The following is a 19,143-nucleotide window of genomic DNA, read 5'->3' on the forward strand; positions in this document are numbered from 1 at the left end:
ATGTTTCGCCGAGAAGCAACTATTACGCTTGCGCAACTTTCGCACCCCATGACTTCTCCCGTAGATATTATTCCATGAGAAATAAAACATCTGCCTAATCTTTATATCATTAAATCGATTACTTAATAGGCGATTGCATCTTGACGAAACAGTGTTAAATTGTGTGAATATTATTCTGATCTTATAGTATTTTGCCACATGTATTACAAAAAAATTACAGCTGAATTACAGGAGTTAAGTTATAGAACATTCTGTCTAAATTTTTTTTTCCTTTTATGATAATAAAAGAACTTGAAGAGAATATTTAAATGACTATAATTTTGAATAAGCAATGGTTCATCGAAAATTTTGTCAAATGCGTGCTAATAGTGGCATAGAGATGATCAGTGTCCAGGATCAGTATTTTAGTCTCAACCGTACTCTTTTGCTGATAGTTGGTTTATGGCCTTATCAAAAATCGAAACTTGCTCGACTTCAGTTCATCTGCTTTTTTAGTATCTTGATAAGCTTTATTATATTTCAGGTATACATTCACATGTACATACATACATATGTGTATATATGTGTGTATATATATATTCTCTAATAGATTTATTGAATTATTTTATAATTGTGTGATTTTCAACTATAAATTTTCAATGTTTTTTTGATAAAAATTCGGTCATAAACAATTGAATATAAATAGTTTTTTCGGAATAACTCTGAGAAAAATATAAGTAAAATTATATTTATTTTTCCTTTTAAATCACTTTTGTTTGCTACATAAGAAAATGTGTGTATAAATCAAGTTCGAAAATATTTATTAGAACTATTTGTATATATTTATACGTACATTATTCTCACGTACATAATTTTTTTCCCGACCCTTTTGCTAAGAAAAAATCGATTGAAAGTGACTGGAGAAGTATGACACATATAAAACCTGTGTTACACACTTCATATGTGTCATTTTACTATGATTGCTATACCTTTATATGTATATTGTCATTTATAATACGTTTTTACAAAATACATACATTATTATATTTTCTTCTTTCTTTTTAAAAAATGTTATATTAAAAAATAATTGTATGTTATATAAAAAAATGTATAAAATAGCTGTGTGTATGTATATATAGTACTTATAAAATGTTTTATATATAAATAATATATTATTATATATAAATAATGTATTATTTTGTATGTAGTAGATATAAAATAGTTTTATATATATAATTCTTATTCTCTGGAATATATAAATGCATGTATGTATATTCTTATTTATTTCACACATAAAAAAATAAGAGGTATATTATAATTATATAATTATGTATCACATATTATTTTTTTAAATGGAATGTAATTAGAAAAGTAAAATTATTATATTTTATTCAAATAAAAAAAAGTCCAATTTTACTAAAAATAAATTACTTTATTACAGCTTACAACATTTATAACTTCAAAATGTACTGCAAATTTCGTCATAAGAGTGTTATCTGTTGTATTTGGTTTCATTTGCACGATAATAAAATATTATTCGTTTTGGATTAATAGTGAAATTGTAAGTTGATTATTTATTTGCATTTTTTGAATATAAACGCTCTTGATACATAAAATTGTACATCCATTAATTTTTTTTTGTATTCACTAAGAGATAAAAATCCATTTTTAAAAAAAACATTTAATTTATTAAATCGATATTCGCAAGTATTGTTGCTTCTTTTCCTCGATGTTGATTGATTATCTCAATATTACGCTGTACATTACTTCATATCAATAAAAGTCTGTTATGGCTGCGTATTTGGCAATTCAAATATTAAGTAAATGTATATAATTTTGATTTAATTGGTTTAAAAAAAACGGGTAATTAGAGTTATACATATTATTACATTGCATATAACTAATTTTATAAATAGGTTTGTGTATGTGAAAAATTAATTAACGATATTAATGATTAAAACTCCATTGATTTGATTAAAACTAGCAAAACAAGGTTGGAACTATAGAAAAATAATTATAATAGAATAGCTTTTCGTGTTTTGGACATCATAATTTTTCGTATGTCGTATAAAAGTATATCCAAGCATTGAATAAATATGAATAAGTAGAAGTATGGATAAATAGATTTCTTTTGTATTTTCGGCTTTTTAATTAAAGTCTTGTGTAGCACACCACAAAATATAAAAAAAATTTTTAATTTTTACCATTTATTTTTACGCTCCAAACAATTGCAAAAGATATCTCAATATTTCGTATAATATTTTTCGTATAATATCTCGTATAATTATTTTAAAAATCTGACAGTATACCTATTACCGAGCGATTATGTTGACATGAAAGAATTAATTAATGCTGCTAATTAAAATTCTTTAAAAATAAAAGATTACAAAACTATAGGACTAAACTATTATAGTAGAATAGACTTCTGTAGAAATAAATTTTTTGTATGTCGTATCACGTTATCAAGATATATCTAAAAGTTCCAACAGGGGTATGGAAATATTTTGGAGCCCTTTTTCTCTCTATTCTCTCGATTACTATCTCTTTTGTTTCTGTTATTTAAAAATATTGATATAACAAATATGTAATAATTACAGTATCTTTCTTAATCTGACTGTCTAATTCTTTCCCTTCGACCTGCCCGGCATGAGTGACTCTACCGGCAACTATTAGCGTTTTCAAGTAAAGCAGATTTGATCGCTTTGAGCAATTAAATCCAATTTGCCATAAATATATATTCGACCAAAAATAGATTTTGTGTGTGCGAGAGAGAATTTGATTAATATATATATATATATATATATATATATATATATATATATATATATATATAAAAGATGGAACAATCAATTTCTTACTTCTACATCAGATCTCGCACAAGATCAATCCGCAAAAAAAAAGTCCGTTGAATATCAAGGACCTCGCTCTAAGAAGGAACAAATCCTGGATCATCCGGACTGCTCCCAATAGCAATGATTTCGGTAACGAATCAATAACAGTTACCATTGTCATTATTTTCAATTCAGATTTTCGTGAGAAAATGTGTTCTTCTATTATTTAAAAAATATATCTCTATGTTGAAAAATAAATATAACAATTATATATAACAGAATATAATAATTTTATGAAAATGTGATTATAAACGATTATATTTATGGATAATAAAATGCATGCATCATTATTGTAGCTAGTATTAAATGCGAGTAGAAATAATTTTCGGATACCAACTGTTCAAGATAAATCAAACCCGATAATAGCAAAATTTCATTTCAAATACTTTACAAGATAAAAGAAAAATCGATATAATTTTAAATAATTATTTCTAAGCTATTTTTCTGTAACTTAAATAAATTAATTTATCAATATTTATCAATATTTTATTGATATTGGAGGGGATATCTATTCGACTTGTCTCGAAGTTTTAAGTATCCGCATACTTTATGTTACATTTATATATTATATATTATATAATATTTTGTAACAAAAAAGATATAACAATTTTTTGAAATATTATGTTAATTTGCCCATGTATTTTATTATATCTAGAATAATATATCTAAAAATAAATATATAGAATTCTCCTAAAATAGCGGAATGTCCAATACCTACAAATAATTTCTTAAAAAAAACCAAAACTAATGTTAATATCTTCAGAGCCTAAAAACATTTTCTAAAAAAAAATTATATTAATTAAAAATTAATGACAAAATACATTTGTTCGTAACCATAATGTTTGTATCAATAAAAGTTAATAAAAATGAGCAAATTTATTGCAATTTAAAATTGCTTGAAAAATGAAAAGTTATCTATATACAGTAATTATAATCATGTTAATTATTAAGTCTTTTCAGCATTAACACAAAAATAATAATATTAATAATAATAAAAGAACATTTTTAACGAAGAAAAAGAAATATATTTTTTCTTCAAATATACTATTTAAATTAATTTCGATTTCGAAAAGGTAGTTGTCGTTGAGTTATTAAATCATTGCTTTCAGAAACCGCCAGGAAAACCTGGGTTTAATTCCAATCTTGCAACGAATGTCCCTAATTTTTAACAGAACACCGAACTAGATGTCACGGATGGATCTTACAAGAATCGACAAAAAATAATTCTCTACTATGAAGATTGTTTCGACTCCTCGCCGGTACGAATAACACAACTTTATTAACATTTATCTGACGAAAGGGACAGCGATAAAATCTCTTAGTCAGAAGACAGCGATCGCGTCCAAGAACGTGGAAAAAACGCGACGATTTTTACAACGTAATTAATTAATTTAGCAAATATTTAATTTCAAAATTCATAAATATCAATCAAGTAAAAATTATATCATGAAATTCGAAATAATTTACTTGCAATTCTGCAATGTCGAAAACAATCGTCAAATTTCATGATTGTAAAACTAAGATTTTTTTTATTAAATACTAAAGAATTAGCGATATTCGTGATATTTATAAAATTTGAAGTATAATTTCCCGAATTAATTAACAATTGTTTGGTATAAAAACACAAAGCTCTTATGTTTATAAATAATAAAATTTTTAAAATAAATTATATTTAAACTAATATTTAACAAATATATTGATTTAAAAATTTAATTAAAAATTTTAATTATATACATGTTCTTTCGATAAATTTTTGTGTAATTTCCAAACAGGAGAAAATTATAATTTATATAATATTATTAATATAATTATATATATATATATATATATATATATATATATATATATATATATACAAATATAATATGTATTCAATAATTGTATAAATTACAATTATAACATATATAATTACAACAATTATAATTACAATTAAATATTGTACAATTATAACAAGAAACTAGAAGTTACAATTAATGCTATCAGTATCATATATCTGATACATTGATGCAGATAATTTGATACTTAAAGCTTTATTTTAAGTTTAATATTACATAAATGTGAATAACAATATAATAAATGTATATACAAGTTTAAATTTATATAAAATAAAATGTGTAATATACATGTATATTACATTTATTGATATATGCCATTTTTTACATTTTTTATTATTAATTCTCACTCTTTTAATTTTCTTAAAGATAAATTTTATTTTATTATCTTTAAAAGTAATTTCAATTTTATTTTTAAAATTTGTCTGATATATAAATAAATTTAAATTTAATATTATTTATATTTTATTTTTTTTTTTTGCTTATCTAATATTTCAATAGTTTTAATATTCTTTTAATTCCTAATAAGTATTTAATTTTGCAAGAATTTTAAGGAATTAATTTTTTAAGAAATTCAATAATAATTTTAAGATAATTTTAATAGTCCCAAGAACTCTAGTTTTGCTGGATAAACCGGCGAGAATCCAGGATCATCAAAATTTTGAAGAACCTAATCGCGTGGCCTAACCACGTGCCCTAACCGCGTGCCCTACTCGCGTGTCCTAACCGCGTGTCCTATTCGCGTTCCCTAATCGCATGCCCTACTCGCGTATCATAATCGTACTTTATGTATATCTCGCTACGCATTTTGGTCAGTATTGCGCAGCCTATTTTGCGTAGCCTATATCCTATATCCATTCTTCGGACCAGTTGGACTTACCTTTCGTTGCTCCTGGCCATTTTCTGGATCGACCTCTGAACAGAGATCGAAATATATATACTTCTTTTATTGTTGGCTATTTATTATCACCAGTGAAAACCGCAAGATTTTGTTGCACTCGTAAGGAGATAAACTTCTTCTTACCGGGTAATTATTGTCGCCGGCAGTAAAAATATTTCAAATATTTCATGCTCGTTGACGATCATACGATTTTACAATCGTTCGTTGGACATTCATTTTAATATAACTTTGTTTTAACTGAGATAAAGCCTGAGATAAAGAAAATTATCAATCAACATTTTGATTAAAAAATTATCATAAATTATGATAACTCTATAAATTAGATTAAAATTTATATATTAATATAAAATTTATATAATAATATAATAATATATAAAATTTATTTATATAGCAATATATAATAACATATATAATTTATAATAAAATAAAATTAATTTACATTTATGTCATTTATTAACATATTACAGATAATTTAATTGATTGAGCATTTGGTTTTATATCAATTAAACAAAGTTTAAGAATAATCTACAAACAAATTCTATATGGATATTCGTTATGGATGAGCTATAAAAAATAAGGATAAGATCGGCATGCATTATAAGAGTAAGTTATCATCGTGTACATAATTGATAACATTACTAGCGTTCTTTATTCAATAAATCAGAAAAAAGTCTGACAAATTGGAAAAAAAAATTTTTTATAATCTTCCTTTTTTAATTTCGATTTTAATTTACTTTTGCAATGTATATGTATGTATATTAAAAAAATTTATTAAAAGTTATTCAACTTAATCCGTTTTAGTTCATCCATTTAAAAGTAACGGATTTATTTAAAATCTACAATGTACATCTGCAATCTTTACAAATCCGTTACTTTAAAATTAAATAAAAGTTTGTCACTCACCGGCACTGATGCGCAACAGCGGAGATTTGGTCTTGAGGCTACGTTGTCTGCAACACACAAATATAAAATCTAAATTATTAGCAACGCTTAATATTAAAATAATTAATATTTCAAGAAATTATTATTGTACGCACCAAATTTTATATACGATGCGTATAATAATAAAAAGGTATATAAATATGGAATAATTTTATAAATTCTAAAAAAGAAAACTATTTTTTTTAATAAAAACTTTTTCAGTGTATATGAGTTTTTCTTTTTTAAACTATTCAAATAATGATCAAATCGAATTAATGCATGTACGAGATTTATAATAATTAATATACAAATAATAATACTCACCCTTGGGTTGCTCCGCCGATACAAGATGCCTCTCCTAGGCCTCTTCCTCCTCTCAGGATGTTAGAGTCGCTTCGTTGATCTGTAACATATAAATAGGAAATGCAAATTGTAATAACGCTTAAAATAATTGAATTTTATATTTGATGCATATAATAATAAACTGATTAATAAAATAATTTTATAAAAATTGATAAAAGACATTAACTAATAATTTTATATGAAAGCTTTAATTTAAAAATGGAAACTTTTACAAGATTATAGCTTTTATATAAAAATCTTCTTCTTTCTAATTCTCTCTTGTTTCAATCATATAAATAAAAAATCAAATTACGTAATTAATTGCTCAATTTAATTTGCACGTATGTAATTAATATACAAATAACAATTTACTTACCATAGGATTGCTCCACCGGTGCCTGATGCCTCTTCTAGGCCTCTTCCTCTTCTCAGATTCACGATCAGAAGCGCGATGCTTTGAACGACACTCCCGCATTTTCGAATTTTGGCACGATCGAATCCCGTTTCATACGAGAATACTGCGAATCGACAAGTCGGGAATCACCGATCATGTAGCACTTACACTTACTTGTGAAAACGTTAATTAGTCGAATACATGATTGTGGGACACTTTGCACAATTCTGCTAACCGCGGAACAATCAGCACAGCTCTTCGATAAATATTTATTATCACGATTTGCTATCACAATTTTGTGTTGCTTACCAATTGATCGGTAATTTTGTAATAATCATAACAAATTATGCTTCAGTATTAGTCACGATCGCGTTTAGAGAAAGAATTCGATACTATACGAAGCGTTTGACACCACTTCTTCAGTGCTCGAGTGTCGTTGTGCGAATGATAACAAGACCATACATGTAAACAATAGCACACTACACGTTGCCAAAGCTGAACACTTTGTTATTAATAATACATTACTGAAATATTTTACGTGTTATATTATACGAGATACATTATGTACGCGGAATGTTAATTATATAGGTATTTTAAATTATAGATTAATTATTTATCAATTGATAGATATGTATTGCGAAGCCTTTCGTTAAGTAAATTACTCGATCTTGAAATTCGATTATTTAATTATGCGTTCTCAAAGTGAATTATATTTAGATCGTCAAAGAATCGAACAATAAAGTACTAAAAAATAATAATTTAACTTTATAATATTTAATTTAAATCTAATTTAAATGTAAATTACATTTAAATAAATATTATTAAAGAAAGAATTATTGCTCATAAAGAGAGTTAGCAACAAAACGATAATTTAATATTTTGGATTTCTTTTATTATGGTTTTCTTATTTAAATAAATAAAATAAAATTTAATTAAAATTAAAAAAATAAATTATGCGAAATACATGCTTCGAATATCAATCATCGCGATATAATTAACGTATGATATCACGTATGTAAAGGATAATTGATTATTAATCATATTAATCCTATCAAATTATTCTCCAACAATTGACGCGATCGCGTTTGAAAAACGAATTTAACAGAGTGTCTCGCATCACTTCTCTGTTTGAATGTCGTCGCGTGAATGATAATAACTATAAATATTGTAAGAAAAGAATTGTGACGTAGCATCTCCCACTATTACAATATTATTCAAGTCACCGTGAGAATGATAACAAAGCTGTAACACGTAAACAATAGCGCGCTAATTACGCCGTGAAGTTCGCAAACCATGTTATTGATAATTCGCACCCAAAATTATATTGCGTATTATGATGTATATGTACAAGCGGAATATTAAATTATACATGTATTTTAAAATTACAAGCATTTATAGATCATTTATTTAATAAATATTAATATTACGGCAATGCTTACTATTTATGTTAATTATTCGGATCTGCGATTCAACTATTTTATTGCGCTCATATTTAAATAATCGAAAAAGAAAGCGTTGGATGAAATATAATTAGACTTTAAATATTTTTAAAGAAATAATTATTGCTGATAAAGGGAGAGAAAAATCGCGGCAAATTAATAATTTACAATTTTGATTTCTGTTATTTTAATTCTCGATTATATATATATATATATATATATATATATATATATATATATATATATATGTATGTATATATGTATGTATGTATGTATATATGTATATCACGCGTGAAATACGTGCCTCGAGATTTATGGTTGCAATATTATTACGATAGTTTAAGTTACGATATTACTTAAGGTAAAAGATAATTAATTATCATATTAAATTATTTCTCGATATTTGTCGCGATTAGAAATAAAATTTGACTGAATGTCTCGCGCTCCACTTTACTATTCAAGGATCGCCGTGAGAATAATAAAGCCGTAAGCCATAACACGTTAATAATAGCGCGCTAATGTTTACGTCGTCAAGGCCGTATATCATGTTATGTTTCGATAATTCGTTGCCGAAATATTTTCGTACTATGACGTATATGCAAACGAAATATTAAATGATACATGTATTTTAAATTATAAATCAATTTTATTAAATTAACAATTAATATATCACGAAGTATATTGTTAATTACTCCGACATTTTTTTTTTTTTGACTTGTGATTCAACTATTTTATTGCACGATCGGAATCACATTTCGTCAAAAAGTCGAACGATAAAACATTGGATAAAATATATTTAATTTTAAATATTAAAAAAAAATAATTGTTACTTAGAGAGAAAGACAGAGGGGCGAGAGGGAGAAGAATGAAGAGGGGGAGGAAGGGAGGAAGGTATGTAGATGAAGAGAGAATTTATGATATCAAATTATCTCCCGATCCTTGTCGCGTTCACGTTTAGAAAAAGAATTTGACGGAGCGTCTCGAACTAACTATATCACTGTTCAAGTGTCACCGTACAAATGATAAGTAAGGGAAAGGAATCCAAAGAAACGTTTCTCCCACTATTACAATACTGTTCAAGTCACCGTATGAATAATAATAGAGCCATGAAACGTAAACAATAGCGAATGTTTACGTCGTCACGGCCGAATATCATGTTATTGTTAATTCGCTGCCGAAATATTTTTCATATTGTGACGTATGTCACAAACAAAATTTTAAATTATACAAGAATTTTAAATTATAGATCAATTATTAAATTAACGTTTAATATATCACGGAGCCATATCATTAATTATTCGGATCTGCGTTTTGACTATTTTGTTGCGCGTAACACAAATAAACTGTTATTTAGAAAGAAAGAGATAAAGAAAAAGGGGAAGAGAGAGAAGGGGAGAAATAGATAGACAAATAGAAAGAAAAAGAGAGAGAGAGAAAGAATTAATTATTAATTATATCAAATTATTTTCCAATCCTTGTCGCAATCGCGTTTAGCAATCTGAGTAGCACCAATATAAAAGAAACTTTTAACATTTTTATGCGCAAACCAATATTGCAAAAGATATTGCAATTTTTTAATTATTTTCGTCTATTATTATTTATAAAAACTTTGTAATATTTTATATGACACACATACACACATGCGTATAACATCCGAATAATGTACTGTGCAGCCCATATTGAGATATTTTCTTTTAAAAATGCATATTAAATCGATACTGGCAATATTGTTATTTCTTTTTCGCGATGCTGATTGATTATCTCGACGATGCACTGAACATTACTTTATATCAATAAAAGCTTATTATAACTGAGCGATACATTAGATAATTCAAATATTAAGTGGATGTGTAATTTTTATTTAATTTATTTTGAAAAAGTAGAAAACTAGAATTAATATGTAAGTAATTATATACACATACACATAAAATAAATGGCGCGTGTAGCGCATGTAGCGCACGTTTATAGTATTCGAGTTTATTAAAACAACAGATAAGAGATTTAATGGAAGAGCTTCAGCGTATTTACAATGACTTGGAAGACGATAATGAGATTATCATTATAGAGAAATACAGAAGAAATGCAAAATATTATACGGTATTATTGACAAGTAAGAAATATTTTTTAATTTTTGTTTGGCTTGACATTTTTAATAAATTAAAATTATCTTAACAAAAAAATTTTATAAATTTTGCAAAGCATTAAATTAGCGTGTAAATTTAAATATTTTAAGGACATAAAAATCAAAAGTACTAATTAATTAATATTGCAGTACTTATTGTTTGCAGTATATTTATTCTCGCTGATGTCCAAATGTGGCCGGACATTTTGCAAATTATTTCATCCACAAACGCATCTCGACAACGTCATTTGCATATCTTGACTGAATATTTTGTAGATGAAAAAAAATATTTTTATTATCTGCTACTACATATAAATGCGGCTACTTGCATAGGGTTTGTTGTATGGGTAGCGACAGGGTCAATGTTCATTGCATATTTTCAATATATATGCGCAATGTTTACAATTGCTAGGTAAAACAATAAACATAAGGATAATAAAAAAATTTGAATTGAGAAAAGCTTTGTATTCTCGTTTGATACAAATCTAAAAATTTATTCTGTATAATATATATTATAAATATATGCAAAGTTTAATCTGTCCATTAGAAAATGAAATGTTTATTCTATATATGCAATGTTATATAAAAATTTCTAGACAATTTATTTTAAGCTCTGCTTTAAAGAAGAAACTTTAAGTAATAGTAAAATCAGACTATACGATAAAAAGATATATATATATATATATATATATATATATATATATATATAAATGATATTTTATTTTTACTTTTATGTTATTCAAACTTCTTAATTTTATATTTGTATAATATTATATATGAATGCTATGTGTTTTTACTAAACCATGCTTGGTTATTATTCTAGTACTAATGTATCAAAATTATTGATTGCTCAATACTTTGAGATTATTATTTAAACTATATATATACTAACTATATATATATATATATATATATATATATATATATATATATATATATATTATTTAAACTATATTATATACGTCAAGAATAAATTATTTACAGTTATCGTATCAAGAATGCAATAAAGATTCAAATATCGCAAAACATTATTGTGCAGAACAAAAATTTGGCTCATAATCGCATAAAATGTGCCGTAGATATTCATCGAAAAGCTATGGAGTTAGTATTTATTTATTTTATAATACATGTAAAAAAATATTCGCAATATTTTATTTTATTTAAAGGTTGTGCACAAATCTAATATCTAAATTTGAGATATCATTCTTCTTTTTAATAATATTTGGAGTGATGACTTTAAGCCTGAACATTTTTCGAGTAAGTTTTGTTTTTCGATTATAAATATTTATTAACAATAAGCCACATTTCTTTTCACTATTGAGTAGCATTAATATATTTGTAATAGCATTTTTAATGCTAACAATTTTTGTGTTTAAGTATATCATAGTCTAGTCACACACATACACACACACGCGCGCGCGCGCAGGCACCCATCTAATTATTAGCAAAAATATTGAATTTAAAAGAATTACAACATAAATAAAATCTCTTCTTTTATTTTTTTTTCTATATTTTTTATATTAAAAATATTTAATTTAATTATATATTGAAATCTATTTAACTATACCTTTTACAAAACATATTTTAAATGATTGATAATTACAATACAATATAAAATTTAAGATAAAAATCTTTTATGTATCGCGTATTTTAACCTTCATATATATCTTATTATAAATATATATATATATATATATATATATTATTTTTTTATGTTTTCATATTATGTGATAAAATTATAAATAGAATTGTATCTCAAATTTTTTCAAATTATTGATGATCTAGAAACTTGTAATTTAAAATAAACTTAGTATACATATTTATTAAAAAATGATATCAAATTGATCAAAGAATCTCTAATTACAATCTAATGGTATAAAAATGAGATATTATAATGTGTTATAATATATAATTATGTCTCAAAAACTTGATTTAAAAACTGAATTTCAAACAAGAACTTTATTGATAAATACACTTGAAATTTGAAAGTTATAGTTTATAGTTATAAGTAGTTATATTTGAAAGTTTTAGTTATAAGTTTGTAATAAAAAATTTTGTATCGAACTTTATTGTATAAATTATGAATCTTGTAAACTTTAAAAATTGCTTTAAAAATTGATCTCAATACTCTAATTGTATGTTAGATTTTTCAGATTGCATCATCAACAGGTAATGCTGACGAACTCTCAATATCCATTATAGCTGGATTTCTTAGTCTTTTATATATGTTCATAGCAAACCTAGTTGGACAAGAAATTACAGATCATTATAATTATATATATGTTACTGCGTAAGAAATATCATAATTTATATATGGTCATATCATTTTATAAATTTTGATGACAAAGATAAAAATTTATATAATACATAAAGTTAATATTTATTTAATAAATATATATTTATACATAATATGTTGAAAATTGTCCAAAGAAATTCCTATTTTTCTCGATTTATTAATTTCTTTATTATGAATTATTGTTATCATTATTGGTATAGATATAAAATTCGATGGTATATTGCTCCGCTAGAGATAGAAAAGCTGATACTGATTCTGATGCAGAGAAGCAACAAGACTTTTGGTCTGAATATTAGTGGATTATTTATAGCATCCACAGAATGTTTTACCACGGTAAAATTTTATATATAATATATTGATTGTGTTATACATTTGAAATAAACGAAATAAAAGCAATATCATTTATTTTTCATTACAGCTAGCAAACGCATCTTTATCCTATTTTACAGTCATGTATTCTATACGATAATGACAACAAAATATACCAGTTTAGATATTATGAAGCAAACTTAATAAAAAAAAAATGTAGAACCGATTTATAATAAATTATAATAAATTAGATATTATGTAATATTAACATTGATGCTGATGCTATGTTAAATATGAATTTATATTCATATATTGAATTTATTATATTATATCAATATAATCTGACTCATCAAATTAATAATTTTGTCAATGTGTCATATTATTCAAAAGCAACTAAATTTTAGAAAATATTTTATTTAATTATTTTATTGTTGATCATATATGTATATTTATTTTTTATGTTGCTTAAACTTTGCTTTAACTTTTAGCAAATGAAATAACATATGCAGGTGTTTCATCAAGATTCTTTCTTATATATAGCTATTTTAATTAATAGAATATATTATATTTATATTTTTACACTCTCACACATAGACATACACCCAATATACACATAAATATACACACAATAAATATATTTCAATAAAATATCATGATTGTAGATTTGATATGATTTATTTTCAAAATAATTAACATTTTCGCACAGATGTAAAAGAGGGAAGAGACAGTTCTGTATGATTTGATATCTTCATTCCCATATATTCTATCGTACATATTTTATCATGTAATATCCAATATAGTAAATATGTCTACATGTATAATATTCACAAAATAGTTTACATTTTCGTGTGATCGCAAAATTTAATAAAATTTATATAAAAATTATTTGTATAACAAAAAACAGTTCAAGATACATATACATTGTGTTTTCAGATTTTTCGGCATTTAATGTTCGCTGCTTATCGCTTCTCTATTATTGCTTTCTAATCATCATTAAAGGCACTTGGAAATACTTGTAATATTATAACGGCCAATTATATCGAAGACACATTGTATTATATAATACAAATTAATGTATAATACTTTTATTATACAAATTGTATTATATAATACTTGTTATTGTAAGTTCCTTTATACAAAATAATCATTACAAAAGACATTCGATTTAGAAACGTGCACATATAATTATATCTATTGTTTCTTCTCCTAATAGTTATCTTCTAATTTTATCTGTCCTTTACAATTCTCTCATTTGTTCTAATATTGACTTTTTCTTAAAGATAGATTTCTATTGAGATAAATCCAAATTATTTTCATCCTTAGTCTTGTTATTTTCATTGTTTAATGAATTCATTGGTTAATGATTTCGTTGACTAATAATTGCTTAATTATTTTATTTTTCTCTTCTTATCACTGTGTACATCATGGTACACTATACATCATTGAGCTCAACTAAGATAAAACAACGCTTTATTGGCACACTTCGTATAATGAAATTGATGTATAAAATATATGTATATATGTATAATAAAGATATATCTATATACAATAATTTAAAGTACATAATTTTCTCAAATATCTTGCATATATCATAGATTGAAATTTATCAATCATATATTGTATGATTAATATATTGTCTTCATATTGTTCTTATTCTTTTATCCAATTATATGGTAGAATATCTTAATGTCTAATTTTAAGTTATATGTACTATGAACCTTCGAGGTACTTAACAAGATGTAAATCTTTATTTTTAAAAATAATAACTTAACTCAGTGGCACTTTTTAGATACACATTGTTTAAAAAAGGCACTTTGAATTCCTATATCACAAGTATACAAATTTTACCACATAAAAAGATATATCATAATACTATAAATTTCGTTGTTTTTTTTTTTTTTTTTTAAAGTCGTATCCATTTTTATCAACATCACTCATATCAAGTTAAAATCTGATTTTTAATTATTTCATACTATACATCAAATAAATATATCATGTGTTTAATATTTGATTTTCTTTATGTAAAATACAAGTTTTATATAATATATGATTTATGTTACTAACATAATATCAAGGAGCAAATTATGACACTTTTTATTGATCAATAATGAAATTAAACTCGTATTCCTTATTAATAATACGGATTATTATTATTGAATCATTTGCAAATATCTATTTTCTTCCAGCAAAGAGCTAAGCGAAGACGTCATGTCATTGACAACCATATTGGCGCTAGCTGGCAGAGGTTGCGGCAAAGATATAGGATGCGTCGAACTGGAGACGTTGGTTTCGTGAGACTGCGCGTTGTCGGACCAATTCCTGCATTGTTGGACATACTCTAATGTTCTGCGATAAGAATCTTGTCTCATACCTTGAGGCGGCTTCACTGGCGAGCCCTGTTGCGATTGACTAATATCCCTGCACTGTATTTCCGGTCCGCCATGTTGATCGTGATAACATTGATTTGCATAAGACCATTGGCAATTACAATTATACTGTTGATGAGTCGGAAGATTCCGCGCTTGACAATTATGTGCACAAATCTGTTGCTGCTGCTGCATTCTACAATTAGTCTGCTGAGCGTTGCAAAGCTGTGGTGACGTTCTCTTCGAGACACCACCGTCATTGATCTGACGATGCGCGCCACTGGGATGAACGCAATTATTAATTTGCAAGCAGGGTGTCGACTGTTGAGATTGCTGGCAGCTTGGAAGATTCGTCGCAAATGTATTTATTGGTTTGCTTTGATTCGGAAGATTCAACTGAGAACAATGTGGCGACATTGGACCACATTGATTGGTCACTGAAGATTGTTGCGCAGAATGCATGTTAGATATCTGACCATGACCATTAGACACCATAGGTCTCGCGCATTGACCAGAAGACTGCGTACATTGTGTATTCGGATGAACAATGGTCGATGGTGAATTAGATATAGGCACAGTTGGTTGCGCGCAATGCGGCGATAATTGTTGACAATTATTAGCTGTTAGCCGCATTTGCATCGCGTGATTAGACGGGCCACAAGTTTGATTGGTATGATGATTAATTTGGCTAGAAACATTGCCGGTGCAGTTTGCGTTAACTTGATTGGTGCAACCATAACTCGAATAGTAAGCATGATGTGCATGATTCTGGGCACAATTTCTGGTGAGTTGGGCAGAGTTCTGGGGCAAGTTTTGTGGTGCGTGTTGCGGTGCCAACGCGCCAGCGGCTGGAGACGTCAGCGGTTGATCACTCAAGTGAGTCGAAGCATAGTGAGAACTCGGCGACATAACTTGCGCCGTGGCTGGACTTGCCACTTGTCCGCCGGCAGCTTGAGACCCGTAATTTGACGGTGGACAATATTGCGACGAAGATTGAGTTGTGCGTGAGCTTGGACATTGGCCGTACGGCGTAGCAGAAGAATTCGAGTAGTTCGGACATGGTTGTTGTGCGACTTGTTGGGTAGAATAGCAATTTTGTTGATGTGATTGATTGTAATTACACGTGGGCTGCATCTGTCGTTGATAATGTAAAAGATTCGTGCATATCGGCGATTGGCAAATCGGTAGAGGACTGCTGCGATAGCTAACTTGATTCCCTCCTGCTTGAACCTATATAACAATGCAATAGTTAATTTTGAAGTTAAAAAAAATCAATGTTAAAGAAATTTTACGAATCTAAATAGATAAAGAATAGGCTAACATAATAACCTGATTTAAATACTGCATCATTTCATCGGGAATAACCAATTTGTTTTCCACCATTTCACTTTCACCCATCTCATCTAAAATCACTTCTTGGTTGGGATGAAGCTCGGGTTGTAGCTCAGGTAACTGTGCCGATCTTGGCCTGGGAGGAATCGGAGGGGAAGTCCTCTGGGCCTGATTACTACGAATAGGTTCAGACATTCGTCGATCACTCGATGGTTGAGTACAATGACCGCTTGGATTATTCCAATCGCCTGGCATCGCCTGAATGTTCTACGCATAGATGTCATATTTTTCAAATTGTTCCATCATGTTTGTGCATAATTTCGAAACATGAAACATACCTGAAGAGACATATTTTGCGTTTGAACGACAAGATTACTAGTCGAGTAAGGTCCTTGAAGGTGACTCGGTGGATTAAGTCTGCCAGAAGTGGTGCTCATCTGACTGCTTCTTCTAGACGTACCAGGACTGATCGGATCGTAAAAACTTTCAGGTCCTGTGGGACCCATTCTTACGGCGCTAACGGCACTCGCCTGGCTGCTTCTTCTGCTACCAAAATCTGTAGATTTCATACTGCCGTAATAAGTGCTGACGGTGCTACTGCTATCCCTTCGCGGCTCGCCGAGCGGTTGCAATCTTAGCTGGAGATCGGACAGACTCGTCTGCCGTGTCTGACCACCGCCGCCCTCCATTTTAAGATCAGTGATCCTTCGATTAAGATCACCGATATTACCCTGAAGTGCGACACCGCGAATTCCTCGAAGATTCGCTACGCCGATCGGCATATTCGGTACACCTTTGGCATTTAGTCTTCCTTTCAGACGATTCCTCGATGCGGGCGCTGGCACTTGTTGTTGTTGTGATTCCATACCACCTGCAACCTGCAAACAATCGATGTAATGTCATCTAAGGTAACTTGAGGAAATTACTCTAAGACTTTAAAAACCTTAAAATTTAAAGAACTATGCGTGATTCGGAGAGCAGTCCAAAATACTCACCATGGCACGTAATGCTACGGGAAGATCGGCGATGTCTAAATCATCCGGCTCTTCGTTCCACGGTTCTTCGGCGAGAGCGATCCCGTCGCCGGTAAGAGCGCCTACTCCGGCGACCTCATCGTTGCAACCGCCTACCAATGGGCTGCCTTGTTGCTGCATCATACTAGGTGGACTGTTGGCTTCACTCTCGGACTTGACACTAGGGCTTGAGAGACTAGGTGTCTTCGGATGAAGATCCTCGCTTCTGCTGGGACTGTGACCGCCTGTGCCGGCCTCGTCGCTGCCACCGCCATCACCACCACCGCCTTTGTGTTTCTTGTTCGCGTAAAACTCGGCACCATGAACGGTCTTGACATGTTTTCGCAGCGATGACGGATCCGTGTACCTCTTGGTACAACCAGGAGCTTTGCAGACGTACGGTTTCTGGCAAGAAATTTCGATAATGCGATTAAATAGAATTCTTTAACCAATGATCGTTTTATATCAAAAGAGAATTTGATGTTTCTCTCTTGGCTATTGGTATATAAAGTATTATTTATCTCTCTTTCTTCCTTTCGTTATAAACAGCTGATGTGTGAAACCTACCTCATTGGAGTGCGTTCTATTTTGATGCTTCGCCCTATCGCTGGCATTACTGAAAGCTTTGCTACAGCCTGGATATTCACAGGTATATGGTTTCTCACCGGTATGAGACCTGAGATGAGTCTTCAGATTTTCCAAACGGGAGTAAGCTTTGAAGCAGCCCTCAAACTGTACCCAAGAAAGTATTTAATTAATTGCATATAATTATTGATATAAGTTTTTATCTTAATTATGTGACTTATAAATATTAAATAACTAGTTTAAATATTATGACATGTAAAAACAAATATGTAAAAGAAAAACAATTTTCTTAAGAAACTTTTCTTTTGTTTTGCTACTAAATTAGTACGCTGCGTGTTGTTTTTATCATATAATTCATCGTTCAGATTAAAATAATTCAATCTTTTATTCTAGTCTAATTATTATAACGATATTCGTATTC

At 28.2% G+C, this 19,143-nt stretch overlaps 2 protein-coding genes across 3 annotated transcripts in view; one reads left to right on the top strand and one right to left on the bottom strand.

Moving 5' to 3' along the window:
* The first annotated feature begins 10,697 nt into the window (after positions 1–10,697).
* LOC126859319 (odorant receptor 63a-like) lies at positions 10,698–13,586 on the top strand. Its single transcript, XM_050610456.1, has 7 exons — positions 10,698–10,809; positions 10,972–11,233; positions 11,806–11,922; positions 11,988–12,078; positions 12,966–13,111; positions 13,318–13,450; positions 13,536–13,586. Exons 1-7 carry the CDS (start codon positions 10,704–10,706, stop codon positions 13,584–13,586), a joined length of 906 nt encoding a protein of 301 aa, XP_050466413.1. The 5' UTR covers positions 10,698–10,703.
* A 484-nt stretch (positions 13,587–14,070) lies between these two features.
* The window catches only part of LOC126859220 (transcriptional activator cubitus interruptus-like), a 77,780-nt gene continuing 72,707 nt past the window's right edge, over positions 14,071–19,143 (bottom strand). Inside the window, exons 8-12 of one of the 2 annotated variants that reach the window (XM_050610257.1) lie at positions 18,705–18,869; positions 18,120–18,542; positions 17,463–18,002; positions 17,122–17,391; positions 14,071–17,022 (exon numbers count right to left, since the gene is read on the bottom strand). In XM_050610257.1, the coding sequence (XP_050466214.1) occupies positions 15,577–17,022; positions 17,122–17,391; positions 17,463–18,002; positions 18,120–18,542; positions 18,705–18,869 (2,844 nt within the window). In that variant the 3' untranslated portion in view covers positions 14,071–15,576. The remainder of the gene's footprint in view (positions 17,023–17,121; positions 17,392–17,462; positions 18,003–18,119; positions 18,543–18,704; positions 18,870–19,143) is intronic. The other variant, XM_050610258.1, reaches the window with a different exon arrangement.

This window comes from Cataglyphis hispanica, chromosome 3 (genome assembly GCF_021464435.1).
Source record: "Cataglyphis hispanica isolate Lineage 1 chromosome 3, ULB_Chis1_1.0, whole genome shotgun sequence".
Classification (NCBI taxonomy): domain Eukaryota; kingdom Metazoa; phylum Arthropoda; class Insecta; order Hymenoptera; family Formicidae; genus Cataglyphis; species Cataglyphis hispanica.